Source organism: Colletes gigas, unplaced genomic scaffold (genome assembly GCF_013123115.1).
Source record: "Colletes gigas isolate AHSC1104 unplaced genomic scaffold, ASM1312311v1 Colletes_gigas_Sc00012, whole genome shotgun sequence".
Taxonomy (NCBI): domain Eukaryota; kingdom Metazoa; phylum Arthropoda; class Insecta; order Hymenoptera; family Colletidae; genus Colletes; species Colletes gigas.
Window position 1 is genome coordinate 1,665,963 of NW_025106641.1, and position 27,482 is coordinate 1,693,444.

General features: G+C 46.6%; 3 protein-coding genes across 9 annotated transcripts in view; 1 reads left to right on the top strand and 2 right to left on the bottom strand.

Annotated features, from left to right (window-relative positions):
* Positions 1–75: 75 nt before the first annotated feature.
* On the bottom strand, positions 76–4,891 carry LOC122399031 (MATH and LRR domain-containing protein PFE0570w). 2 transcript variants are annotated; one of them, XM_043399350.1, is made up of 8 exons: positions 4,762–4,891; positions 4,544–4,687; positions 3,487–3,819; positions 2,996–3,415; positions 2,840–2,901; positions 1,439–2,738; positions 1,120–1,335; positions 76–386 (listed from the first exon to the last, which is right to left on the bottom strand). In XM_043399350.1, the coding sequence occupies exons 6-8, from the start codon at positions 2,733–2,735 to the stop codon at positions 175–177; spliced, it is 1,725 nt and encodes a 574-aa protein (XP_043255285.1). In that variant the 5' UTR covers positions 2,736–2,738; positions 2,840–2,901; positions 2,996–3,415; positions 3,487–3,819; positions 4,544–4,687; positions 4,762–4,891; the 3' UTR covers positions 76–174. The 2 variants fall into 2 exon arrangements, with proteins under 2 accessions (XP_043255285.1, XP_043255284.1); XM_043399349.1 differs by having other exon boundaries at positions 1,120–1,356.
* LOC122399032 lies at positions 4,878–5,889 on the bottom strand. The gene is made up of 3 exons (XM_043399351.1): positions 5,495–5,889; positions 5,251–5,414; positions 4,878–5,188 (listed from the first exon to the last, which is right to left on the bottom strand). The coding sequence occupies exons 1-3, from the start codon at positions 5,639–5,641 to the stop codon at positions 5,011–5,013; spliced, it is 489 nt and encodes a 162-aa protein (XP_043255286.1). The 5' UTR covers positions 5,642–5,889; the 3' UTR covers positions 4,878–5,010.
* A 9,613-nt stretch (positions 5,890–15,502) lies between these two features.
* Positions 15,503–27,482, top strand: part of LOC122399034 (obscurin-like) — a 34,024-nt gene continuing 22,044 nt past the window's right edge. For 3 of the 6 annotated variants that reach the window (XM_043399352.1, XM_043399358.1, XM_043399355.1), the window contains exons 1-7: positions 15,503–21,465; positions 21,764–21,873; positions 22,916–23,077; positions 25,514–25,636; positions 25,719–25,889; positions 26,813–26,894; positions 26,981–27,076. In XM_043399352.1, coding sequence (XP_043255287.1) covers positions 16,885–21,465; positions 21,764–21,873; positions 22,916–23,077; positions 25,514–25,636; positions 25,719–25,889; positions 26,813–26,894; positions 26,981–27,076 — 5,325 coding nt within the window. In that variant the 5' untranslated portion in view covers positions 15,503–16,884. The remainder of the gene's footprint in view (positions 21,466–21,763; positions 21,874–22,915; positions 23,078–25,513; positions 25,637–25,718; positions 25,890–26,812; positions 26,895–26,980; positions 27,077–27,482) is intronic. The other 3 variants (XM_043399353.1, XM_043399354.1, XM_043399357.1) reach the window with 3 other exon arrangements.

Sequence of the window (27,482 nt, forward strand, 5' to 3'; positions counted from 1 at the left end):
CTTACATCGTAATACAAAATATTCTATAGTCTGTATATGTCTCGCTATAGTTATTCCGTATTTACGTTGGTCTGTGTATATTTATCGAGTTCCATCGTCTTGAGTTTCAGCCATTTTCTGTTGCCATTTCGCGCCATTTTTCCGCGTCATACGGATTTCGACGACAAGCGTTTACTAACTCCTTTTCTTCTCGTTCTTCGCCGTTGTGGTTTCCGTCACGTTCCCGTTCGAGTGTTCTTTCTCCTTCAAGCTGGACCATTTCGTTTTTCGAAATATATCGTTGAAGACGCTAGTGGCGACCTGAAAATCCCTGCAATCATTCGGAGGTCGAGCGACGGACCAAACACCTGCTATGGTGTCGATACCTTGGCACACCCTGCACGCACCTGGAACATTATCGATAAGATAACGTTATCCGTTTATCGTAGAAACGTTTGCTGGTACCAATCGGTTAACGGTAATCTACTTACATCAGATCAGATTACTAACGTTGATGAAATATATTTGTTTAAATATATGTATAGAACAACTTGAGTAACGTGTAACGTTATTGTTTATACTCTGTAAAAGGCCAGATGAATGCATACGCGTTTGTACCATTCATTAAAATCTAGAATCAACGTTACACGCAATAAAGTCTATTAAATATGTTAAAGTGCATAACGTTGAGAATATATTAGAAATCCAAGCAGTATGCGGTACCAAACAAATGTGTTGGGTAGAATAATACGTACTCTGTATCTGTGTGTCATTCAGTAAAACGTAGAATTAATGTTACACGCGATAAAGTCTACTAGATATTGTTATGCGCGTACATAATGTTGCGAATGTATTAGATTATAAATACGCCAAGCAATGGAAATCCAAGTAAATGCAATATGTATTCCGGTCTGAATCATGTACCACAGCGACCTTTATCGGATTTTATCTTGAAACATTTTGCAAGAACAACTTCGCAGACGCGAATAAAATAAAATATTATTTGAGAAGGATAATTCTTTACAATTAAAAGATAAATAAATAAAAATTGTTTTGCCATGTTTTTCCTAGATAATCTGATCTGTAAATAGAGAACTGTTACCGGCGAGAAGATCGTTTGTAAAATATGGGATCGTCTACCGACAAACACCGCTATGGAGCTAGTATGGTTGTCAGTGGCGATCAGAGTGAAGGGTGAACCACGTTTGAACGGGGCGTGACCGGTGACGTTCCACGTCCCATTGAGCAGACTCTCGTGAAACCGCGGAGATACTAGGTCCGAGACCGTCACGGTTATAGTATGATTTACGACCTTCAGGTCCAGCTTCATTCCTGCCTGAGTCGTTGACCAGGACCCTGACAAACGGCAAGGTAAGCCTAAAAATATCGCTCGTTTCACATATAAAGGGGAAGCCGGGACGCAGACACGGATACGTGGCGAGTTAAAAGTTTCTATTACCCTCTCTCTTGTTGTTCTTGCCGCGGTCCAGCTTCATCTCTTCCAATTCCTCCATGATCGTGTCGAGTAACTGGCCAGCAACTTCCTTGGTGTCGTGCATGGCGATGGAGATGTTCACGTTGTGGCTTTTGGTCTTTCCTCCCTCGTCGAACGGCGATGGATTATTGTTTAATATCCCGTTGTCGATCAGCTGTCTTCTGGGATAGCTGTCTCTCAAATTCTCGTCCCTAGAGATGGGATTTTTCAGGTAACTTGGACTCAGCTTGCGCTCCGTTGGTCGATCGAGCGTTTCGGGAAAAGACAAAGGATTGTTGAGTTTCTCCAGATTCGAGTTCGAATTCGAATTCTGATTCGCGTTGATCCCCAGGGACTCCAGGATCTTCCCCAACGGTTGATCCATCGCGTTAGGAACGTTTACAACCGGTAAATCATTTTTTGCTTGCAAGAATCTCATGCTCTCTGCCGGAGGTCTGTTCATCGTAATTGGTTCCAAGTTTCCCGGAAGTTGCAGATTGGTTCCCGCCGATGGACGATCGTACAAACTAAATTGATTAGAAAATTTGGGAACCTCCACGTTCGCCATTTGTGGTTCGACGCCTTCGTTCGCGTAATTAAATTGATCTTGATCGACGGGCTGTTGAGTTTCGTAGTTCTGTCGATTCCGATCGTCGCCATTGTTCTGCAAACCGGAAACGTTCGGGTCCTGTTCCGGTTCTTCCGGTGTGTCTTCGGTGCTGACCGGATACGCCATATTTAAATTCTCGTTTTGGTATTCCGGAAGTCTGTAACCAAGCGCGTCGTTCGGAAAATTATTCACGGAATCGTCGCTGTAGATAACGTCTTTGCTATGGGCGTCGTAATCTTGATAATACGGCTGGACATTGGTATCGATCTGGTTGTCGGTATAAAAGGACGTAGAATTTACAGTCTGCCGTGTGAATCGATCGTTAGGGTTCCTCAAGCTGGCCGCCCTTATCGGAATTTTGTTCGCCGCTAGGTCTTGGAGAACGTCGTCCTCGCTGTAATAATCCGAGTACTCGATCCCCTGGTCGCCGCCATTTTTTTTCGATGGATCCTTCGTGGTCGTCCTCATCAGACGTTCGACCATGTTTTCGTTACCGTGTAATTTTGTCAACGATATCGAAGGCTGAGTGTTCAACGGGGTAGAAAAATCGACGTAATCGGTATCGTCTACTTTAACGGCGGTAATTTTCACGTTCGATTTTGAGACCGGTTTATTCGAATTTCCATGCAGTTTCTTTCCAAACGCGTTAATGTCTCTTCTGGTGCTCAACATTCTCTGAGTGAAAGAATAATATTCAAACGTTTATCCAATGCGTAGTACGATATATTGCTCGACGAAGGGCTTAGGGTTATTGGCGAGTGGAGAACGAAGCTTACCTACCTTAGAGGATCCCCTTCTTGGCCATCCAGGCTGTTGGTTTCCGTATCGTCTATGGTGTCTAAAATAACCATGATTCTCTTACTTTTCCGAATCACCAAAATTGGATTTACTTTTATATTTCAAAGTGATTCTTCACAATTTTGGAAACGTACCTTTTTCTTTTCTTTTTCTGTCGCCCCTTGGGCCTCGTCTGTCTTCCATGTTTCTTAAAATCGCCGGAGGATTTGCGTCGCGGTGCTCCTGGCACCTTCACGGACGCGAACAGTTTGTTCTGTCTGTGAGAGGATCGTCCATGAGTGAGCTTGTGCATGGTCTCCTGCATCTTCGGGGATTTCAGAGCCTCCTTGGCCATTTTCCTCGCCAGATTTCCGTCTCCCGATCGGGGGATCCGGTTCTCCAACGAACCGACGCCGCGCGACCTCGAAACATGCTCGTCGGAGCGTCCGTGGTCGGATATCGCGTCTCTCTTCCCGAAAACATCATTTTCCCGCACCTCTGCCACCGCTTTGCTCTTCTCACCGTTGGCTTCGATGCAAACTGCGCTGATTAGTAGCGGAACGATCATGGTAAATCTGTTTGATAAAAACTTTTAGGCACTCGAAAAAATAGTTTCTCTCCGTTGAGTTTTATTTGAAATGGGTACCTTAATAAACTTAGCAGCATTCCTCCGCGAGGTAGATCGATCGAGAAACTGGCGCTGGTGCCATCGAATCGGTACACGCTGGATCTTCGAACTTTGGTACCTCGCTAATCACCGAACGGTTTCATTTCAATGTTATTCTAACGTTGTTGACTGTTTCCTCGATTGCGTGGAACAAATACGGTTTTTTCGTGCGTTATTTCTCCCGCAAGCTGACATATCCCCGTGATAAAGGTTCAGAAAAAGCGCTCGCGCGGGATTCGATGCTCGTTTCTCGTCGATCAACTTTTGTCATCTCGACGATAAATCGGTATCCACACGTAATGGAAGCCAGCGCTGTCGTTACGAATTAATATCAATGTTAAAATTGCAAACAAGAAACTCAATTTGAGTATAGAATATTTATAGAATCGTTCGTTATCCCTCGATATATTTCTTCAAAGCGTCGCCGGAGCACAAATGGTCTTTGATGGCCGCGAAACGGCTACGAAGAAACCGTGACCATTCGTTCGTTCCGGAAAGGCACACGCGCGTGCTTAAATCTACGAAAGCGCGCATGCACGTGCGCCTCTAGATACGCGTGCATATATTTCGCGTAGGGTCGATCTCGCCGCGATCAAAGCGACTTGGACCGTCGCCAAGTACACGCGTCGGCCTCAATTAGTCAGATATTACGTATGAATGTCCTACACGCGGCTACTCTGCATTAATAACACGGAAATGAACTTATAGCCGTCTGTTGCGTCCGAACCAAACGCGTCTTTTAATCTCTTTTACCACCGGGGGATGATTCACTTTTACTCCAAAACGTTTCTCGGCCCTTACAAAGCAGAGTTTCGGCAAAATGTGATCCAATTAAGGGTTTACCATGCTATAATTTTGCTTTGTTGAAAGCGAACGCGAAAAGAAACGCTGCCTCGCACGAGGACCGCGCCCACGATTTTATGCAACGCCCTGGAAACGGAAGCAGCGAGATTACAATGGCTGTATAATTAAGGGGTTGTCTTGGGTGGTTACGATTACAAGACTCTGGTTTTTTAGAAAATTGTCGAAGCAGTACTAGTGCTTTTGCTGCATTCTGCCATGGTGTGGTTTCTTCAGGCTCAGCGTGAGATCAGTAGAAGGGACGTGTCTATTGATTTCCTCTTGTCACGAATACCTCGCTGCTACGGCCGCTAATTCGTTATCTTCTTTAATTCGTTTCCTATTCGAACACAATTATTTATGCTTTAGTCAACCTCTCAGCGGTGGAGACTATTTTTATAAGTTTGTATCTACCTTCTGACACTGAAATATTACACTGAAAATTGCCATTCCTGAAGGAGTCGATGGAGAAGCTATTTGTAAAGAATATAAGCTCCTGAAATTTGGAAATTAAAGAGACTCGTGACCCGCCACGATTACTTTCAACCGACAGGTTTCCTCCACCGGAAGCGAAGAAGTGGCCCCCATAACAGGGCATATCTCGTGTGTCGTAAAAGTACATCGGGGCGGTTACGTTGCACGGGTGGCTGTATTAAAACCAAGTCAGAACACAAATAGACTCCCAACGATCCGTCGAAGTACCATCGGCGCCGGACAGAAGCCAGGCTTCGGTGCAGCAAAAAGGACGAGTCCCGAGTGGCTAGCTGCCGGCGAAATTATGGTCGGTACAACGGATAGCAAACACAACGCGCGTATCGGCGGTGGACCAGCAGAGAAAACCCTGGAGACACGTAGGCATTGATTATTATTAGAACCCAGCCAAAGTACAACCGATCTACGCACGTCTGGGGAACGATATTACAAGTGCATCGCGACGACCAAGATATACTCGACTCTCGAAAGCTCCTGGACCATGATTTTTTCACGCGATGGACCCTTTCAAACGGGGATTTACCAGACAAACTGTCCAAAGGAGCTCCGTCTCTGAGGGGAGGTTCCTTGGGGACCTACAACACACGAAATTTCTTAATATAGAAAATAAAATAATTGTAAAATAGATCGATCGGAGTTAACATTGAAACGGTACCCAATCTTTTCTAAAAATTCTGATCGCTGGTTTCCAATTCCATCCTCTTCGGTATGTATACTTTGACTTGTTGCGCATTGTGATAATTGTGAAATCGCCAGTATTTTTAAACAGATCGATGCATCTCTCGATTGCGCAATCGAGCATTTCTAATTATTTAATTAAACCTTGGCGCGCGTACAGCCGCTTCGACGAACGCGAATCGAAGCACATAAGCGATCAGAAATTTATTTCACCAAACGATAAGGGGTCTGCGATATTTATCGCGGAAGCGGATTTCGATGGTCACGAGTATCGTCCAACGATAATTCACAATTGTGTAATAGTCGGCGAGCAATTAACCCTTGGCGCGGGGACAGCGACGGAGATGAGAATACCAAAGGTCGCGGTTTCTTCGTTCCTCCTGCAAAACAGAGTCGTATTATTAGCAGGAACAATGGAATAATTTTTTTACAACAATTTAAAATTTTTTTTTCAACGGAAAATTTCAGCACCTACTCGAATTTTTTTCTCGAAAGTGCGTAGTTTTTCGAGGGTATGTCTATTCACAAAAAATGATTGTAATCGACCCCCGTAACCAAAAATAATTTTTTTAGAATGATTGAAAATTTTTTTTTTTGATGGAAAATTTCGGCACCTACTCGAATTTTTTTCTCAAAACTGCGTAGGAATTCGGAGGTATGTCTATTCACAAAAAATGCTTGTAATTGACCCCCGTAACTAAAAATAATTTTTTTAGAACGATTGGAAATTTTTTTTTTTTATGGAAAATTTCGGCACCTACTCGAATTTTTTTCTCGAAAGTGCGTAGGAAATCGAGGGTATGTCTATTCACCAAAAATGATTGTAGTCGACCCCTGCAACCAAAAATAATTTTTTTAGAACGATTGAAAATTTTTTTTTTTTATGGAAAATTTCGGCAACTACTCGAATTTTTTTCTCGAAAGTGCGTAGGATTTCGAGGGTATGTCTATTCACAAAAAATGCTTGTAATTGACCCCTGCAACCAAAAATAATTTTTTTAGAACGATTTGAAATTTTTTAAATTCGTCGAAAAGAGTTCCGGTCGGTATGGCAGTCAAATTGTCCATGGGGTGTAAGGTGCACTCTTATACCTCGTCTGTGGGTGAGAACTACTATCGCTTGCACGCAGCTGTTCGCAGATTATCATTCTACAAGCAGAACTTTAAACATTAATAACTTTTTACGAAGCCTCGATCGACAAATTGGTATTCTTGATCTTCGTCTTATTTTGGTCTCCAGAATCTCCCGTTAAAATTTGTCCCAGGGTTGGTCGAACATCCTGTGTACAATACGCAAGTTGTGTACATAAAGTTGACGTAGGTGTGATCGAAGAATGCCGGCGATATCGAACGTATGCAGGTGCGAAACGATTTAACAACAGGTGCTCGGTTGGCCGGGCCATCGGTGGATGGGACGTCGGACAACAGAAGACGACGCCTGGCCGCGCGGTCATCGAAAGAACCGAAGAAAGGAAAGAAGACGACGACGTCGACGGCGATGCAGAGGACGAAGAGGTGGCGATGAAGAGGCGCGGCGGAGGGCGTCGGGACGCGTCGCGGCTGGCATTGGTAGCAGTCTCGAGATAGCCGCCGGCTGGCTTCCTCACTGCCTCGGGGGATTTATTCGGGGATTCCGAGCGCAAAGTGGTGAACCGATATCCAGCGGCCGATCCATCGATCGCGCTCAGAGCGATCGACGACGCCCAGGGAGCCGCGGTCGCCTGCGAATTATCGCCCGGGGGAGAGACCTGAAACAGACAAAAAAAAAAAAACGTAACGGTCAACAGTTTTGTGGAGGTGAGTCTAGGCGACGATGGCATTTTCCTAGGCCACTTTCCTGCTAGTTCTTTTCCTCTTCCACTCGCCGTCACCGTGTCAGCTACTCGTCGTGCTATTTTCGTGAGTGTTGTGCAAGTGTCGAACGCCATTCGTCGTGGCTTTCGGTACCCTCGAACCATCGAACCTTGTTCCTACCCCCTTGGGCACAACGTTGGTCCCGTGCTCGCAGATTTTCGCGGTTGGCCTTGAATCGTGAATTTCGTCTGATTATTTCGGGACGCAACCATGGACGGGACACCGGTGGTTGTGCGATTGTAAAATAAAGATTGCGCGAACGCCGGCCTTGGGAGACGCTGCAAAACATTCCAATGCTCTGAAATTCAGAAATTTACACGATTCGAAGAACCTCGTTTTTTCGTGGTCGTTTGTGATTCTTTTCGATCTATCGGTTCTCCGTCGACGCGTACATTTTGGGGATTTGTTATCGTTGTTGGCTATTAACGGTCGTTTTCTGGGAAACCTGGTGTCTATCTCGTAGGTCGTGAAACTGTCGACGCGATGACGGAAATGGAATGCTGTCAACCCGCCATGCGGAAGCGCGGTGCAACGAATCTTTCAGTGATCGATAACTTTCTTTCGTACGCGAGTGACTGACGGTCCTCAACCACCGTTCGAAACAACTTAGCTTAATAATAATTAATCCCAGCCTCTTCGTAAGACGCGAAACTTTATTGCAAATAATTTTGTATCATATACATACTATCTATTCAACACGTGTGTTTATGTACATAGAATGCTTCAGAAACCGTGCAATAATTTTTCTAAATATATTTTGTCCAAGACACCTTAATTAACCAAACCGATAGCGATCGATATCAACTATCAATTTTGTGAAATGTTACTAAAATTCCTTTCTTTTCTAACATCTACAGTGTCCTGTCAATAGTCTTCTAGGACCCCAGTATAATTACACTGTAATTATCCAATGGTTGCACCCTGTAAAAATTTGCAATTTTTATTACACCGGTCAGAGTTCACAAGAAGCGTTTGTCAAGCTCTAACCCTTAAGTGGACTCTCAATCCCAACCGAATTGCTATACTCAATGTTGATTTTTACCAAATTGGTTCGAAGCATTTAAAAAATAATTATTACATAAATTTTCAAATAATTACATCGTATATCAAGTAATTGTTAGTTGCAGAGGGGCCCGATAATTCACTCAGGGGTTAAGAAAGGTTGATTTTGCACGGTCGTAACGAACCGGAACCGGCGTTAGCGCGAAGAGGATGGACGCTGCCGTCTCTAATAAACACATCGCGCGAAACCCGCGGGCGAAATGTAATTCTGTGTTACGTGCCCAAGGTGCCTCATAAAATAGCTGTGCTATTTTACTGGCACAGTTTCCCCGCGAGTCGAGTGCATCCGGTGAATCAAACCGTGGGGGTCCCGTCTCGCGCGAAGGCCAAGTTTTTAGCCTCGCGGAAAGATGACTGAACGTGCGTGCTCGCGATCGAGACAGCGCACCGTTTACTACGTCCAACCGGAAATAACAAACCGCGTTCTATTCTGATCGAAGAATCGCCGCTCTCGCGAACCGTGTTAGAGTCAATTGTCTATACAAATAGTCGTGCAGGATCTTCGCACGACGGTTATTTACAAAGTACATTTAAACAAATCCCCTCGATCATCTTGGCGAGCTTATTCTTTAAACTCGTAAGCTCTCTGAGCGCGTGAAAAATTTTATGGGAATATACCGAGGCGATTCAAAATTATTTTATCATTATATCGACTCTGACTTTAATTCGTTATCGTGCAGTGACTTTAATTGGATTCGCGGGACGTGTATATTTTCATTAGGCCAGATGTAACATTTATGAACTCCCCGGTGCCATTTATCTTACCAAGTTACCCAGAATCTGAAAGCTGAACTCTAAATTCTAAATAGCTGATAATTTATTTAACTCTCACCGATAGGACGGTCCCAAACGATTGTGTCTACGATGTAACGTTAGTCGTTGCACGAGTCAATTGGGTTTCCGGAGCAAGTATATTTTCATTGGACGGCATCAAAGGGTGTTTATCGGGGTGGGCGCGATAATGGCTCCTCGATCGCGTTGTTCGCGTCTGTGTCTGGCGCGGCATTTATTTGCTCGTGACTTTACGTTACACCGCGTGGATTTCGGCGTCGGAATCAATGGCGGAAGTGACCCGATTAGCAGTGAAATACAAGAAAATGCGGCCAACCCCGCGCGGTGTGCTAGCGGGCCAGCCAATCGGACGAACGAGTACGGGTGCCGCGTGTCGGAAATAGATTTCGCTCAAACTAAAGGTTGATCCACCGACGCCGCTTTAACCATCTACGTAGAACGTTCGATCTGTCGCCCCATGAAATCGATCGAATCGTTTCGACGACATTCTTTCACCGGGATATTTTAATTTGCCGCGCGAAATTTGCGCGGGATACGGAAGTAAGTGGGAAATCACTGCGCACGCGCACCACGCCAATCAGAGTTCTTCCGGTTCCGAACCCTTTCGTTTTAATGCATCGTTACACTTGCAATATAACAATTATTTCAACGATTGTTGTATTATATTATTTGTACCTTTATGGGAGACTTTGATCGCCGTACCGTGAGACAAATGAAGAACAGAAATTCGAGTACTTACATGAGCGGAGATAGCAAGGTGAAAGGTTAGGGTTCAGCTTATTGTTCCTTTACGAGCTTATTACACTTATGATTCGACGCATATCGAGACTATGAAGCTCGTTAGACACGTATTTCGAAAGACTTGGACAATATTAACGTTATGAAATGAAGCAGAGAACAGTTGTCGACCGTTTCGAAGTCGATAAGTTACCAACTGGCCGAAAAAGCGTTTACGCCTTTACTGAAATTCGAACCAGGATTTCGCGATGTCCGTTAAGGTGGCAGCACCGTTACGAACAATACGATCGTATAGTAATCCCCATGAAGCGAATTAAAAATTGCAATGATTACAAATTAACGGTGATTCACGTGTCGTTTCTTGTTTCTGTATTTTAGAATGACGGTGTAATGTGGAATTCACTACGATGGCTTCCAACATTTCGATTACATCTAAAACGAAACAAGGCAAGTTACCCTACGATTACATCCTGTTTACTACCATTATAATATAGGTTAAATCGTATCGTTAATCTCTCGATCGCGATCATGAAAACTCGCAAAAATTTTAAAGACTGTTTCGAGGGTAAAGTTTTCCAATCTTTGTACAGAAATCTCAGCGGAGGTAATTCGAGTCACCAGGAGAGAGGGAGTCACGATCGCGTCATCGGGCAGGGTGAGTTCCACTTTCAATTTCAAACCTTTTAAATCATAAAAACGATCGCGTGAACGTTCGAAATAGATCCGAGTGTCTCTAAATTACGTTAATAACCGATAGTTATGGTTTTACGACGATGAGAACGACTATCAATAAGAATTAACGGAAGCTTCTATGCGTTGCTCGCAATAACCGCGACAAGGGACTCTCCGGCGCTTATTATCGTGCGTTCTCAAAGGTGGCCCAGCGGAATAAAGCTTAGGGACACATCAAACGTTTTTGAGTAATTGGTTAAACGGCAAGTAACAAGATGTATATGCCTGCACACTAAATACGTTACGTCACGATACCACCATCTAAATTAAACTAAAACCAAGGCGCACCACGAAGGTAGATAGAATATCTGGTTCGATGCCAAAGCCTGAAGACAACCAAGAACTCACCGCCATTCCAACTACTCCCGCAATGCACGAACACGTCTCTCATTCTTCTCGACGATCGCTTCTCCTCCTCCTCCTCCTCTTGCGGTCGCGCTGTCGCTCCCTTTCGTTGGCTCTCTCACCCCTTAATTCACTCAAGGCGAATTCTTTTTTTTTTCTTTTTTTTCTTGCTCGTCCCGGTCGACATGATTTACACGAAACGCATTCTGTCAGTGTTTCACGCTTCCTGGAAGAGCAGTCTATCGGTATCCGTCGTCGCGGACGCCGTGCATGCCGTACGATTCCGAAACGTCTCGTTTCCATCCTTAATTAGGCTTTAATTAATTGCTAAATCTCTGGAATTCTTTACCAACCTGGGAAAGAAACGCTACCAATAAATAGGATTGGATAAAATCAATCAAAATATTGTCCGATATATTGTAGGGGGAAAAAAAAAATGTCAGTAGAATGTGGACAGTGTTGAGTAATTTTTATTTAGTCTCTAGACCCACGAAGATTGATCGAAACGTCTGACCCAATACGATTCGTGATTCGTGCCAGATCCGGCCTTTTATTCTTCTCGCATTAAATAAGAACAGTTTAATCTAGAGAGGAATATTCTTTGTGCAATTCTTCTTGAAATGTTCCATCCATGGGGCGTCCTCGTCTTCGTTTCCAGCGTCCATATTGGTATTCCAAATAACGTGAGATCGTTCTCGCGACCGCAAATTAATTTCCAATAATTTTCCAGCGCCTCGAGTTTTTGATTCCCACGATAACGGAACCAAAGATCGCCTGTTTTACGTTGAAGAGGTTTTTGGCAGTACATCAAAGTAACAGGTTCGTTGCCAATGATCGTTCATCGCCTGAAAGAAGCTTCGCGAAGAAAGTGTTGGGTATTTACTAATACACCTGACATTCGACGAGAAACAGAGCTTATGTACATTATCTGGTGAGAAAACAATCGATGCCTTTCCCCCCCGTCATACGCGGAGGTGATATTAATTCAATGTTGCTTGTGAAAACAAATCGCATCGACGCTGATTTTGCACAGCCACGATCCAGACTCTCAATATTGACGATCATAGCCGTATCAATGACCCCTGTAATTATGGACCTCGTAACTCTGGGCTGCTTTAAACTTAGATATTGCTTTTGAGTTCTCGATTCGGAAGTGAGTACCGCCTGTTGGGACTTCGGGGTCGTCGACATCGGATTTCCAAGACTCTGGTATCCATAATATCGAATTACAGACCCTTAAAAATCCTGTTTACGTTCCAAATTATCCCTTTTGCAGATCACGTTCACCTTCCTGCACCGTAAGCCGACCCTTTCGAAGATGTCCTGACCTTTCTGGAGTTAGCAGTATCAAAATGACAGTTTTTGGAGCAACAAGCCATCGGTATAGTTTCATTGAACGTCTCGTAAATATTCTAGCGTCAAACTGGCCATTAAAAATGTCACGTTCTGGCTCGCTGCTATTAAGTATTAAATTTCTTAAGTACTTCGACAGTACAAATCCAAATATCTTAATCGTTCGCGGTCGCCGGCTAAGTTATGTTTAGAATTGGCTTTCATTTAATCATAAATCACCGGTTAAACCGGTGCTCGGTATAAAATACGCGTGAATGGTTCAATATACGCGACCGGATTGTGTAAATGAAACCGTGGAAATAGCGTTTCCATCTATTATTGCATCGCCCCGTGTCCGTTTTCAAGGTGACTCAGCCAATAATTTATTTAACGCTGAATAATTCTATCGAGCCGCCATCCCCGAACGGACGAGACGACTTAATTAATATATCGTCACCGCTTTGCGCGAGGACATCGTCGGATGATTTACAACGAACGTGTCGTCCGAATTATTCGTCTCTGGCCGTCATAAGCGATCGAATTTATAACCCGGGGTAACGTAATCGTCCGTAGATCCTGATTATCGTCGATGACGACGCGTTAAGGCTAAACGCACAGACTAGCGTCGCGTTAGTTGACCGTGACTCGGGACCGTGTCTGGCCATTTATCAAGGCGGATACGCTTCCACGAATTCGTCACGAAACGGCTGGATTGGTAACTGTTTTATTCATTTGTAATTTTTAAATTTGTAATTGAGCTCTATTGTAAACGACTCGGAATTTCTTTATTTCCAGTGTACGATCGGATCGAAAGGTTTAGGCGGTAGCGTGCGTCTCGTGACGACTCGTCTTTGGCAACTCGTCAAAATCGTGGATTATAACTCGTCGAAGCGCCAATAGAAACTGCGGTACTCGTACCTCAAGCGGGAACTTTACGGCCACTTAGTTTCGATAAATAACGACAGCCTGTCAGTCGGATGTTTGGCAACTTGAACGCCATACACGAGCCACTGTCGGCTGTGAAAACAATGCTGCACCGCGCGCGTCGCCATTTTTCATCCGTCGACCCGTTACGCGACAGACTCTAGGCCAGGGATGGCGGCCTTTCGAGGCAAATTATTGAAGGTTGGTAGGAGAGATTTCAACGATCGTAATCCATGGGTACGTTTAGTGTAGAAGCTCGTGAGATATTCGCCGAATGACATGTGGCCTTCCAATGCCAAAACATTCCTCCAAGAAATATATAAAATAGACAATACTGTACGCAAGTTAAAACTTCTCGTCTCCCGTGAATTATCGCCGAGGAACCGGCCAAGACGCGACAGAAACAATTTGATGTAAATTAGCGTTAGCCTTGGGCCGTCTAGAAGTCATTACGCGGCCATAAGTTGTACCATTATCGTAAATTATTTCCCACGATCGAAAAACAAAGCGTTCCGCGTTGTTTTAATAATCGGAGAACCAACTGTCGGTGGTTGCGTGTCATTTAGCTGCGGAGAGGCGTCTGGCAGCGTCGCGACGTCCGGGCAGCCGTTAGAAAATTAACAACCGCGACGATACAAATTTCGATTCGCTAAAACCACACATTGTCGCGACCATTCCTGAGATTCGCGGCCAACGTGCCAGAGCGTCGCGTTTCGTTCGGCGGTAAATTATTTCGAATCGAACCGCGTGACGAATTAACGTCGACAAATTGTCCGTCGAATCCACCGATGGCAAAGTATCAATCCCGGCGATCCTTATCGATCGGAACGCGCGCGCATCTGTTGGCAACGGGCGTATCGAGAATTTCGTGCCGATAATCGTGCAGAAGCGTGACTGAAAAATGGTAACAGGTGTCTTATTCATCTTTCGCAAATTGCGGATACTGACGCGTGCACGCGCCAAATTTATCACCCACTATATCACTTGCTTTGCACCGTTGCACGAGTCAAAATAAATAAACTCGCCTGTCGCCGGGCATTAGTCATTGTTCAACCGCAAAAATCGGACGTAGCAATTCGCAGATCAATGGGAAATATTGTACGATGATACCAAGGTACAACGGTTGCTGCTAGAGAATTTTTTTAAATTCTTTGTGTATCTATTAGTGGGGAACCCTGGAGGAAAGTTGAGTGTGGTTAGTTAGGATGTTTAGACTTTGTAGATGCTAGAGAGGATTAGGGAAACAAAGTGGGAAAGAGTCGTGGCGCCTCCTAATTTATAATTGGTGTGACCCTAACCGTCTGACTTGTGTCTGGAGCGTATGTCTACGGTAGCACGTAGCTGACGTCGCCCGAGCGGCGATAAATCAGCTTTTATACAACTTGCGACAATATCCCGGGGTCCAAGGCGGGGTCTGCTAGAAAATTCAAGAAGAAACGAAGTTTGAAAATATCTGAAGCTTATTAAATTCTGTACGAAGTCGCGTCGAAGTTGTCGAGTTTGTTAAACCCCGGTTACCGAACTCGTAGTTCATTTATTTTCTTCTGTCCATCTGTCGCGGACTTTCGAACAGTCCGCGGGACGAATACACGCTCTTCGATAATTTTAGACGATCGGATCGGTCGAGATATTTCATATCATACCCGGTAACTAGGTCGAGAATAGTTTCTCACGCGTACAGTCAGGAAAGCCGCGCGATTTATATCAAATACTGACGCAACCGCTCCTAAAGAAAGAAATTGGGCCTGCGGGTAGGCGTTCGTTGCAACAATCGAGAACGCTTTAAATAGCCAGGCGTCAACATTGCCCTTTTTAACGGTTGTTTGTTAAATAATTACTGCAAACATCCTGCGTGGTCCACGAAAGCTCACTTTTTTGTGTTTCGTAAAATTCGAGATCTTAGGGTACTAGCTACTTCGAAGTTTGCAAAATCGTTTCGGTGGAAAAGAATTTAAAAATGGTCATCGATTAATGATTGAATTAGGATGAAATAGAGCAGAAAATTTTCAATGGATTGCAAGAGATAGGAAGGATGTAAAGAAAAGGTCCACCCTGGTGTGGACGCCCTTAGCGCGCGCGAGGAGGCACAGGTCCCCGGAGCCGTGCAACTCCGTTCTAAAGATGTATTGGAGAAGTGTAAGAAGGGTAGCTATTTCTGGTCGTGGGGAGCCGAGAGACTCGTCGCGCAAACGGCTCTTAGCCACTTCGTACATCGAGTAGTCTGGCGTTAGCCGCGTATCGCAATATACGCTATTCGGCAGGAACCAGGACGGGAATCGTGCGTGTGCCGTGACACGCGTGCCCGTTCGATTATTCTACCCAGTGATCCGCCAAAAGTTCCCGCGAGACGAGCAACCGCGAATCGTGCGACGTTACGCGATCATGCACGGTCCACGACCAACGACCCTCGAATACAAATCGAAATCGTTCCTCTCTTAACGATCTTGGTATCGATATCTCGAACCAGTGCGATTAGTTCCGCTGTATCAGTGAACTTCTGGAATCCCAGACTTCCGGTAAACGATAGGCCAACGTACGATCGAGGCTGTGCACGCGTCGTATATCCCTACGAGTTCGATGCATCATCCGTACGTTCTGACGTACAGAGTGCAGTGCACCGTGAAAGTAGATGGTGGTTCGTGAAGATCGGTGAAAGTGACGAGAGTGGAAGGGCTCTCGACGCTCTTCGTGAATCGATATCGATTTTCATTCGACGCGAAACGAGTTGCAACGTAGTTCCCGAGGATTCTCTCGATCGTAGCAGAGTTCGGGGAAAATAATTATCCAGGCTTCCCCGTTCACGGTGGATCATCGTAGGCGTTGCTTGACAAACGCGAAATATGTCAAGCTAACGTCAGTCGTTGGTCGATGCCCCTTGCCAATCGAGGAGCAGAGGCGGCCAAGAATCCGCGGGAAAATAAGTCCGAGGGGTCAGTTTGGTGGTGCCTAGGGACGGAACACCGCCGCGAAAGAATAGGCTCTCTTTTCTACGACGAGGAAATCGCCGAATTGGCCGACTACCAGCCACGGGGACGAAGAAGAGCTCCCACGGAATCCTCGCAGGCATCCCGCACGTAAAAATAAACCGTGGCTCTCGGGCCGACGCCGGCGGCGGGTTCGACGAAAACTTTTTAACGAGCACGCGATGAAAACGACGCGCGACCGTCGGCAGGAGAAATTGCCGCGAGAATAACGTTCGACCATTCGATCGAACCGAAATTCTACTCGATAGGAAGCTTCAAGATTAAACAAAAGTATTCTTCTGTAAATTAGATATGAACCACCCAATTGTACAGAACATAAAATCAACAAAATTGCCGTAGATTTTGCAGCCACGATAATGTGATTGATTGCAACCGTGATGAGATGAATTATGGCGAGAAAGGAACAGCGTACGTGTCGAGTGACGCCACGGCGGACGCCAGGAAGTCGCGAGCGAACGATTTAACACAAAAGACCATGGTCCTCGTCGTTGGGATGCCAAGTTTCTAATCCGACCGTTCGAAAAGAAGATTCTAAAATCTCTAGCCAGAGATCGTACGATCTGTCGAGGACTATCGAGGATCCGGTGAGCTCAAAGCGAGAACGATGTCCTTTTGCAGAATAACGGGGCGTAGCAGGGGCCTGCCCAAGCCGAACTATTTCCCTCTTCTGCCGCCCATCAGTCCAGCGGACGCGAAACGCTTCTGTCGTATCACTGGAAAGTCCTACGGTCTGCCCACCCACCACTACATTCCAGTCCTCCTGGGCGTGCACACCCACGACAAGTCGAAATGCAAGATCACGAACGCCTCTGGTCTGGGACCGCATCACTACACGGCTGGCTTCGTCCTGGGCGAGAAGAAGAAGCACGTCATCCTCAAGGACTACCGCTATGTGTTCCCGATCCTTGAGGGCGAGGGTGAGCAGCAGAAAACCTTACGAAATCTGCTCAGCGCGAAGCAACCGCCGCCGGAGGAGGAGGAGGCAAGATTCGTTTACACGGTCGAAGAGCGACGATGCAGCCTGGTGTTCCCCTCCAGGCTGGAAGCAGCGGTCAGAGACGGAGACGTCAAGGACGTGATGCTCTCCAGGGACTGCGACACCGTGCTCTTCAGGCTGAAACAGGGGAAGAACGTGTCCGTGGACTTTAAGAACCTGGAGGACTTCGAGAACCTCTACGACGGGCTAGGACCGCGAGACGACGTGCTGAAGGAGCGAGAGAAACAGGAGGCAGAGGCCAAGAAACGGAAGAGGAAGAGGCAGGCAGGATTGAACTACGCCAAGAGGATCTTCGAGGAGAAGGAGAAGGCTGCCGACGAGGAGGAGCTCAAGAGGACCAAACAACTGAGGCTGAGGAGCGTCAAGGAGGAGACCGTGGAGGAGAAGGTCGAGAACTGGAAGCACGTGAACCTGGAGCAGGCTAGGATCAGAGCCTGCGACCTGATCTCCGCGACGAGCTCCCTCAAGGACACGGCCAGGTCTCTGCCGCAGACTCTGGACTGGAACACGTTCCAGGATGCAGCCAAGAAATCCCCGTTGCATCCTGTCGTGGACAAATTGCCAAATCCCATCACCGCGGAGCCTAGATTGGTCGAACAGGGTGCCACGTACGCTTGCACCAGTCCCATTTCAGAGAGCACCGGAGGATTCGAGGCGATCTCGATCGTGAAGCCATTGACGCCGTTAAAAATAGAACCCGACGCTGCTCTTCAATCAGCGATACAGAGTATTCCGTCCAGCGACCGTAGGAGAGTCTCCAACGTGAACGTGAAGCTTCTGCAGGCCGGCGAGGAGGCCCTGGACCAGCTACCGCGCGTAGATGAAATCCCAGAGCTGGTGCAGAAAATTAACGAGGGTAAAGAGACTACTGTTCACAGGATCAAAGGTCTCAAGCTGGACATAAAGTCTGCCCAGCGATTCGTCACTGGTCAGACGGTGCAGACACCAACGGGGCCTGTTTTCGTGCCTGGCCAGACCCTGCAGACGCCTCAGGGGCCCACCTTCGTCCCTGGTCTGACCGTCAACACCCCGGACGGTCCCATCCTCGTTCCAGGACAGATCTTCAACGTCAAAGACACGCCTGTCTTCGTGGCTGGACAGACCCTGCCAACGGAGAAGGGTAGCCAGTTTCTTCAGGGTCAGACTTTCCACACGAACGACGGAGCCAGGTTCGTGCAAGGTCAAACCGTCCTGACGGAGGAGGGTCCCAAGTTCGTGGCAGGTCAAACGGCCGAGGATGGAAGCTTCGTTCCCGGTCAGACTATAGTTACTCCCGATGGACCGAGGTTCATGCCGGGTCAAACGGTCACCGATCATCGCGGAGAACAGGTCTACGTGCCTGGACAGAGCGTGCAGATCGGAGAATCCTGGGAGTTCGTGCCTGGACAATGTATAGAGTCCACCACTGGGGAGACCAGGTTCGTTCCTGGCCAGACCATCCCCACTCCCCAAGGTCCACAGTTCGTTCCTGGTCAATACGTTACCACGAACTCTGGAGAAGGTCGTTTCGTGCCTGGTGTGGCCAAAGACACCGAAGAAGGGACGATGTTCGTCCCAGGGTTGACGCTGGACACTCCAAAGGGTCAGAAGTTCGTGGAGGGTCAAGTCCTGAGGACCCCGGAGGGCGACAAGTTCTTCCCAGGGCGAACCAAGCTGTCCAAAGAGGGCTTCGAGTTCGCAGCTGCCAGCAAGTTCGACGAAGTGGTGTTCCACGATGCGGGACCGGTTGGTATACCCGTGGACCCCAAAACAGCCAACGTATCTTCCTCTCAGCAGACGGAGATCTTTGGCCACATGGTACAGACAGAGAGGGGCGTGGAGTTCTATCCAGAGGATGCCAAGAAACTCCCGGAAGGGAAGAGGATCGTTCCGGGTCAACTGGTGCGAGGTGGAAAGGATGGTCCGCGTTTCGTACCAGGCGTGATGACCGAGGACGGCTTTCTGCCTGGTCAGATCGTAATGACCGAGAAGGGCGAGCAATTCGTGCCTGGCCAGGTGATAGACACCAGCACCGGGCCCAAGTTCGTCCCGGGCCAAATGGTGGAGACTCGAACAGGCGCCAAGTTCGTTCCTGGTCAGACGGTGGACACTGCTGACGGTCCACGGTTTGTACCGGGTCAGATCGTCGAGACCAAAGTGGGTCCCACGTTTATCCCCGGTCAAGTGATCTCCACGGAGGACGAGGGGTCTAGATTCGTGCCTGGCCAGGTGGTGGACACTCCGGACGGTCCCAGGTTCGTGCCAGGTCGCGTCGTAGAGTCTGGAGAGCTAGGAGTGACCTTCGTGCCTGGTCAGATAGTCCAAACCGAGGAGGGACCGCGGTTTGTAGCTCCAGACTTAACAGACACCCCAGAAGGAGAGGTAGAGTTCTCTGTGCAAGGGTTCGAAGTCACTCCCGAGGAGCTACGGTTGCTGAGACCTCAGCATCTTCATTATAATCCTCACGTCCAACATCAGGGTGAGACCAGCATCGACGCTAGGATGCTCAGACAATTATCCGAGGCGGGATTATCGGTTGGAAGAAAAGTCTCCAACGATTTGCCTGCTGTGGACGTTGACGTGGACCCGAAAGCTGTAGCTTTGGAACACGCTTTGGTAATGGCGGAGAAGCTTGGACTGCACGGCGGCACAGCGGTGAAGATGGCGCAGATAGTGTCCACTGTTGATCAGCTGGCAAAGAACATCGCTGCTCAACAGGAGCTCGAGGAATACCAAGGGACTTCTAACTTGATCAATGGCGTAAAATCTCCAATTGCAAAGTCTGATCGCACGGAAGAGCAGCAGGGTAATGGCAACAGCAACAACGACTGGCTCAGAGACGCCATAAAGACCGCAATGTCCAGCGCTGTTCTAGCGATTACCACCCAATCTATGGACATCAACGACATCAAACAGGACTTTGTTTATTCCTGCATCAGCGAGGCCCTCAACGTCCTCCTGCGCCAGAAGAACACCAGCATCGAGGAGTCCGTGGAGGAGATCCTCCAGATACTCTTGGTCCCCCAGAACAGAAGCAGCCTCTGTCACTCGGCTTTGTTGGAGCTGATAGACAACAAAAACAACAAAGTGGATATCCTCAAGTCCACCGTCGTTGGTCGTTCCTTGAAGGACGACGTGGTCCTGGACAGACTGTCCATGGTCCTCGAAGAGGAGACTGGAACCGACCTGGTCGGTCCAGCGTTCAGAACAGTCTCCAAGAACGACTCTGAACTGGTCTCTCGAGTGCTCCAAAAGGTCTCCGAAGAGGTGGACACGATCGCTACGGAAAAGGAGGCGATCGACACGGTCCACAGAGCGATCGTCCACGCTGTCAGGGAGTCCAGCGAGATCCGGGTGCAGGAGCTGCTCGACGACGACGGTGAGAACGTCAGAGAGATGCTTCTTCAGGCTGTAGGGCTGGCCAGGGCTCTCGGTATGTCGGGTACTGCTAACAGTCTTCTAGCGGTGGTCAGCGACGAGAAATCAACGCGAGTTTTAGCCAGCGACAGAGTGACTCTGGACGTCCTCAGAAGGTTGACGGTGATGAGGAAACTAGCCGAGGAGAGGCCACCATTCATGAACGTCCTTGGACAGCTATGCAGCGACCCTGAATTGGCGAGGACCGATCCACGACTGAGGACCCTCGTTCGAGAGAGCGCAGCCCTGATGATCGTCCCCGAAGAGGCACCTCTGCAATCGTCCGCGGACGTGCCAACCGCTTTGCTGCACTCCGACAACAGTCTCGCAATGGAGGAGTTCCTCCTGAGAAGAAGCCACAAACCCTCGAGCATCTTCATGATTCTCAAACAGGGAATACAAGCTGTTGTTCCCAGAGAAGCCTCCAGGTCTGTTCTGACCGGTCAGGTGGCATACACGGTTCTCGACGAAGATGGAATCCACTATTTCGAACCTCTTCACGTCTTCTCGGCGCTCAGACTCAACCGTCCCACCGCCCATCGGTTCTCCATGTACTGTTGCCCAGTCGCCAAAGAGGAGGACGTGGACATCGAGATCCTGTCCACGTTCACGGGTACCACCTCCATCGGCAGTAGCCTGGACGGATCTGGTAACGGAACGTACCAGAGGCAGGAAAGCAACGGCGTCGTTATGTCGAGGTCGGATCGATCTCGTGGGTATTCTGCCAGCAGAGAGAACACACCTAGTCTGAGAAGATTGAGCAACTTCCAGCAAGACAATAGCTGTGAGCGGGTAATGTAATGGGAAAGGGGATAGAGAGTCCTTCCTTTCCTAAACACGATTATTCCACGGACATTGTCGACCTCCATTTTATAGGTTCTCGAATTTAACGATTTTTATTACAGATTAAAACGACCGAACGATTATAACTTAGAGCTCCTATGTAGTTGTACATTTTAGAAAATAGAATCTGCAGAGAGAGAGAATGCAGACAAAGTGCCTGAACGTAACTCCTACGCCGCATCCAATTAAATTTTCTAAACTGTCCCGGAAAAGTTCCCGTCAGTATGAGTTTCTTTCCCTGTTGCAGAAGTCCTTGGACAACTATATCGTCGTGAAGGATTACAAGAGCGAGACGGATGGGTTCGCGGTGAACGTCGGCGACATCGTCGAGGCCCTCGAATATGCCGATCCAGCCAAGTAAGCAGCCTCCAGTCAGTTTGATAAAACGAAGAAAAAAAAAAAAGAAAAGAAAACTTTCCACGCTGTCTTGTTGGATCGTTGACTCCGCGTGTCGGAGCACAGCTCGCGCATAAAGTCTATTTCCGTGTGTGTGCAACGTGTGGCTGACTGGAAATAACCATCGACTCTATATAGTCTACGCATGTACGATCTGTCACTTTCGGAAAAGTTTTTGTACGCTAAAGGTGTGATCTCGCTTGCTTGATTAACGCGCTTTCATTGACACGACGTTGTAACCTGCGAACTTTTTTTAAATACTAACGTTAGGACGATACGAGAGGTTTATATTTTAGTAATTTTGTATAAGATAGAAACAGTTTGCAATTTTTAATAACCACTTTGTTCAAATATTGTAAAGAGTAGAAATAAGTTTGCGAGAACTGTATATTTCGATCCTAAATCCGGCCACGTCGCCGGAGAGGAATATACGGGCACGGTCAATTCGCGTGTCAAAACGTGAGGGATCACCCCGTGTAGGCCTCCCCTTTGCTTATTTTCGCGGCGATATTTTTACGCGGGACGACGTTTCGCCCGTGGCTCGCGGGCCGCGTTTATAAAATACGTCGACAGCGATGGCGGACGCAGATGGAAAATTTCGCGGGTTCCAGAGATCCACGGGAGGCTCCGCGGATGCTCGAAACAACAGGCATTCACGCGACTCCCGTGCCCGATGGAAAGGAAAACAATCGGGAGGGTACAAAGGTCTCGAGGATCGTACTGGATCGCACGTATCGCGGATATGTCCGCGTAAAGAACGTACAACCGCTGCAAATAGGCTAGCACCGCTATAAATACGCTCGTGTAAACTGAATAACAAAGAAGTGCAAATGCCCGGCGTGTTAAAATAGGCTGAAAGCATCGCGGGATTCCCCGCTTGCATTTAACGCGACTCTAACCCGCTTCGATTAACGGAGAATAATGTTTAGTCTGCATGGAAAGCTCAACTAAAACGGCCAGGGGAGCCCAGAGCTACTATTCCGGGTGTTTCAACGTGTTGTAGGAAGATCAAGCTGGATCCTGATCTGGACGTCGGCGGGGAGATCGCCGATATGCTGGACAACGCGGCCGCGTGGCACAAATTGTCGGTTCGACCGCGCAGAAAGCACGCAGATCCCCGTGCTCGGAACATTGCGAGATCGAGTTCCGACACCAGCCTTCTGAGGTAAAATTCATCCACCTGCGACAGGAACTCTTAAATCTACAAAAAAAAATTGTCAAAATTAAGCGACAGGTTCGAGACTTTTGATGATCCAAGTATTTATTTTTAATTAATTCAGAGGGATGTTCTACGCCATTGTGCATTGATTGCAATAAAATTTAAGATCATCGACTGTTCTACGCATTGAACTCTGCGTAGACCGCCAAGGGCGCGTCGTCGTTAGGCCTCAAGGCTGCACCAGTGACTGAAATATGGTCACGACAGGTGCGAGCCAGACGACAAATTGCGTTTCTTCGACCGTTGCTCGTTAGGTCCTAAGCGCGGGGCTCGATCGTTTTCTAATTTGCTAACATCGAGATCAAATGGATACGAGAGCGCGGAGGTGTCGATAAATCGACGGTGGCCGGCGAACGTCTGTCGGGGCGAACAATAACAGAGGAACAGTCGTACGGTGAGGAAAGTTGAAGGCCTCCATTGAACGGCGAAGGCTCGATGCGAAACCGCGTTTACACGGACGCGCACGACTAAATCCGTGCACGAAATATAGCAACGACAGGTGCTCCGGTCAAACAGTAGCCTGCGCGCATTATGTTAACTGTGGAGCCAATGAACTCGTCGTATTTCACACCCCACCATTCGGAATTACACCGAGACGACTCTCCAACGCAGGCTTTTTCCAAAGTACCAACACGCTATCCATTACTGTGTAAATCAAAATTGGAATTTCATAACAGTCGACGATGGACAATGGACCGTGGTCTTTAAAAATTAAAAGACCTCGGATCTTAGATAAAAAAAATTATCGATATTATGAAACTATTGTAAACGATGTTTCAAGCGACTCGATGAAACTGACCATTGTAATTTACGACGACGTTAATGAAGATGGAAGCGTTTACGTTTCTGCGGCAATAATGTCTGGAGACACCTCGCGTGATTGGCTGTCGTCCAGAATAATCGCGGAGTCGATAGTCTATGAATTATCGTGAGAAAGTTCGATCGTTAAACTTTATAAAAGCCGTTCTGTTAAAAAAAAAATATTTCTGCGGCCAAAACGAACGAGTCGAGATGATATAAGAAAAATATACTCCCACGGTTCTTAAATTCCGAACATCGATGTATTAATAGAGAGAAATGTTTAAGTTATCCGTGCACTTCGATGTTGAACATTTTTTTTTTCAATTTCAAAGTTTGGAAAACGTGCCAAACGGTCTCGTTACTTTCGCGTACTTTGTGGAAGATGTTGGTTTAAAATCTAGTTTAGAGAACCTTTCGTTGGTTCAACGTTGAATGTCGCGTCTAAATAAGTTTCGGTTACGTAATTTAGCGAATAACGTCTCGTTCTATTGGCTCGGCGGAGCTCGATTCCGAGGAAGGCGAAATATCGGCCAGTTCTGAAAATAAGTTCGCTCAAAGGTGAGGTTCAAGCTGATACGTTGATTTGGCACTTTGCTAGCGACCACGTTCAATGGATCGCGAGTTATTTACTAGATAGTACGATGAAATATCGCGATATTGGATTTCGTAAAATTCATTTTACGATTCACAATAGATTGAAGAAAACGCGAGACACTGCGAGCGGCACGTTTATAAATACTACATTATCTTCGTCCGGTGTGCTCGGCGAATAATAACTCAAGAAAAATAAGGAGTGCACCGTGCGATTCGTTACGCAAATAATTATTCAAGAAAAATGGGGTTGCACGCCATATGGTGCGCTCTGCAAATAATTATTCAAGAAAAATGGGACGCGCACCGTATGCCACGATCCAAAAATAATTACTCAACGGCGATATGAGAAAAAATAGTTATTCGAGAGAAATTCATGAATATTCAAGTCTACCTGTACAATGATCAAGCGTAGTATTCTAATTGTTCGTCTTATTTTAGCGGGGAGAGTCATCCCTTGAAATTTATTACACCGATAGTCAGACTCTTTGTATATCGGATGATGCGCGTGGTCCAGAATTTTACTATAATCTCGGTCCGACCGAAGTATTTGGAGCGTTTCACCATTTTGATACAAAGACGTCGACAGCTCTTACCTTGGCATTAAAAATAGACCGTGGCATGACTAATTGCGTTAATCTTCGTATCCGCGAGGATATACTTCCTTCGTTATATCGCGAAGAATAGTTAGATAGACAAGTGCGTGGGAGGTCAAAAGTTATATTTAAGTTTAGTGACTAAGGCGACGGGTCTTCCTGTTCTCGCGCTCGTTCATTCAACAGAACGCAAAATTTGTTGGCGATCCGTTCGGTCCACGAGTCCTTGAATCCGCCAGTACCATTTAAAGCGGACCAATTATACCCACTACTGGCGATAAAAATAACTTCCGGTTGAGTTTACTTCAAAGATCCCTCCTAAATATGAAATTTCATCCAATGTAATTTATCATGTATTTAAAACAGCTTAAAAATCTGTACTTTTATTGCGCAGAGTGTACGTTCGTACAGCTGATTCAAGGGAAGGATGGCTACCGATGTTCATCCTCATGCAAACCGCCCTCAGCGAGGACTCGGCGGTCGGTCACAAACCCGAGGACTCGCATTTTCGACGAGAGTGAGTCGTTTGCTAAATGAAAAAACAAATTACGTGTATTATAACCAGACTGATCTGAAACGATTTAATTGATCTTTCGTAGGGCGGTGGTGAAAGAGCTGGTCGAGACCGAGGAAGAATTCGGCAGGGATCTGCAAATGGTCGTCGAACGTTACTTGAAGCCACTCGACAATCCGGACGTGCCGCGAGTCGTGCGCGACAACAAAGACATCATCTTCACGAACCTGAAACAAATCGCGGATTTCCACAACACGTACGTATACAGACCGAGACGTTGGCAAAAAGGACAAGTTCACTGCGACACTATCCATCGAACATTCATTGCTAAACGCACAACGACTGTTCACACAATAAACAATAAATATTCAAATCAGAAATGAATGTCCACGTTCACCCATGATCCACGACACAACCGTCGATACGTATCCAAGTCAGAGCGAAAAAGAGACACACGCAAACATCAAACACATATCACACATAGTCGCCAACGTACGTTTATTTTCTCTTTAGCGAAACGAAGCTACGTGAGTTCGGTAATAAGGCATAATATTTTGTGTGATGGTGTGTTCAATGATAATTAATCTTGCCCAGTATTTAATACGTTCGTGCTGTGTCACAAGTGTTGCTTTCTCAAAAGTTTGGAGCACCGTCCCCCCCTCGTACATAGAAGCACGCTTCCGGATCATTCTGCCCATCATATATTCATTGTTTCAACGACGACGACCACTATGATCCATCAAAAGAGAGAAAGAAAAGATTCTTTGCATTAATTGTGGTTTAAATTAAAAATCTTCAATTATACCTTTAACAGAAGAAACTGGACATCTCATTGTTTGAATATTTTCATTGAAATTTGAAAGAAAAATATGATTATATTGATGCAACTGTGTCGTTGATCGTTCTTGCCCCCAGTGACCCAACTGGAAAATAATATGTAGCTCGATTCACTCGTGTCCCACCCCAGTATGAATTAATAATTTTGTAACTATCCCTCGATAACACTGATTAATTGAACGCGCTAGTTGCAATGGTGTTGCAAATGGTTAACGGTCCCGACTTGTCTCAAACGTTGTCACTGTTCCCTGAATGTCGCACTGAAACAAACGAGGATGGAATCCTTCAGCACGTAGGCGTGACGTGTGGTTTAGCATGGAAATTAATTCGAACCTTACTTAGATCGTTCGGCAGGGTGTTGATCGAGGGTGTCAAGTACTATGCGGATCAGCCACGCATGCTCGGCAAGACTTTCCTACGACTGGTAAGAAACAAGTCTAAAAATTGTCCTAATAGTCGCTGCAATGTTTGAACAACACGGGTACCATAACTGGAAAATAATTGCTGTAGGAAAGGGACTTCGACAAGCACGTGGCTTACTGCAGGGACGAACCAGGTGCCCAAGAGTTCCTGCAGATGAACGACGCCGTACGAGAATACTTTGAGGTCAGTTGTTCGTTAATTGCACGGACACAAACGACCAATAACAATTTAAAAAAGAAAAAAAAAAACAAGAATCGATAAACAGTGAATTTTGAATTTTGAATTTTGAATTTTGAATTTGCGAGTTTCCACATTTCCAGAAGATGGTAAGAAAGATTTCTGTCCATCGTCTTAGTGGTTTGGCGTCGCGACGCCCGGCGTTTATAATAAGGCGGTTCCTGTGCCCCGAATGGAAAACAAATTGATCTTCGACGATCCTGCACGCCGTGATCTATGTCTGAATTGTAATTAAAAAATTTTCTATAGGAACGATCGACGCTTGCATGTATTTTACGTGTTATCCGCGCGATCTTCTCGCATCTTTTTAAACGAAAATTCACTTGTTTGCGATATAATGAATTTAAAATGG

Coding starts and splice junctions, on each gene's coding strand:
- LOC122399032 (XM_043399351.1), bottom strand. CDS start 5,641: ATGCTCGATTGCGCAATCGAGAGATGCATCGATCTGTTTAAAAATACT. Junction 5,415..5,494: donor GAATTTTTAGAAAAGATTGG/GTACCGTTTCAA, acceptor CGTGTGTTGTAG/GTCCCCAAGGAACCTCCCCT. Junction 5,189..5,250: donor TGTAATATCGTTCCCCAGAC/GTGCGTAGATCG, acceptor ACGTGTCTCCAG/GGTTTTCTCTGCTGGTCCAC.
- LOC122399031 (XM_043399349.1), bottom strand. CDS start 2,735: ATGTTGAGCACCAGAAGAGACATTAACGCGTTTGGAAAGAAACTGCAT. Junction 1,357..1,438: donor CAAGAACAACAAGAGAGAGG/GTAATAGAAACT, acceptor CGATATTTTTAG/GCTTACCTTGCCGTTTGTCA. Junction 387..1,119: donor CTCCATAGCGGTGTTTGTCG/GTAGACGATCCC, acceptor ATAATGTTCCAG/GTGCGTGCAGGGTGTGCCAA.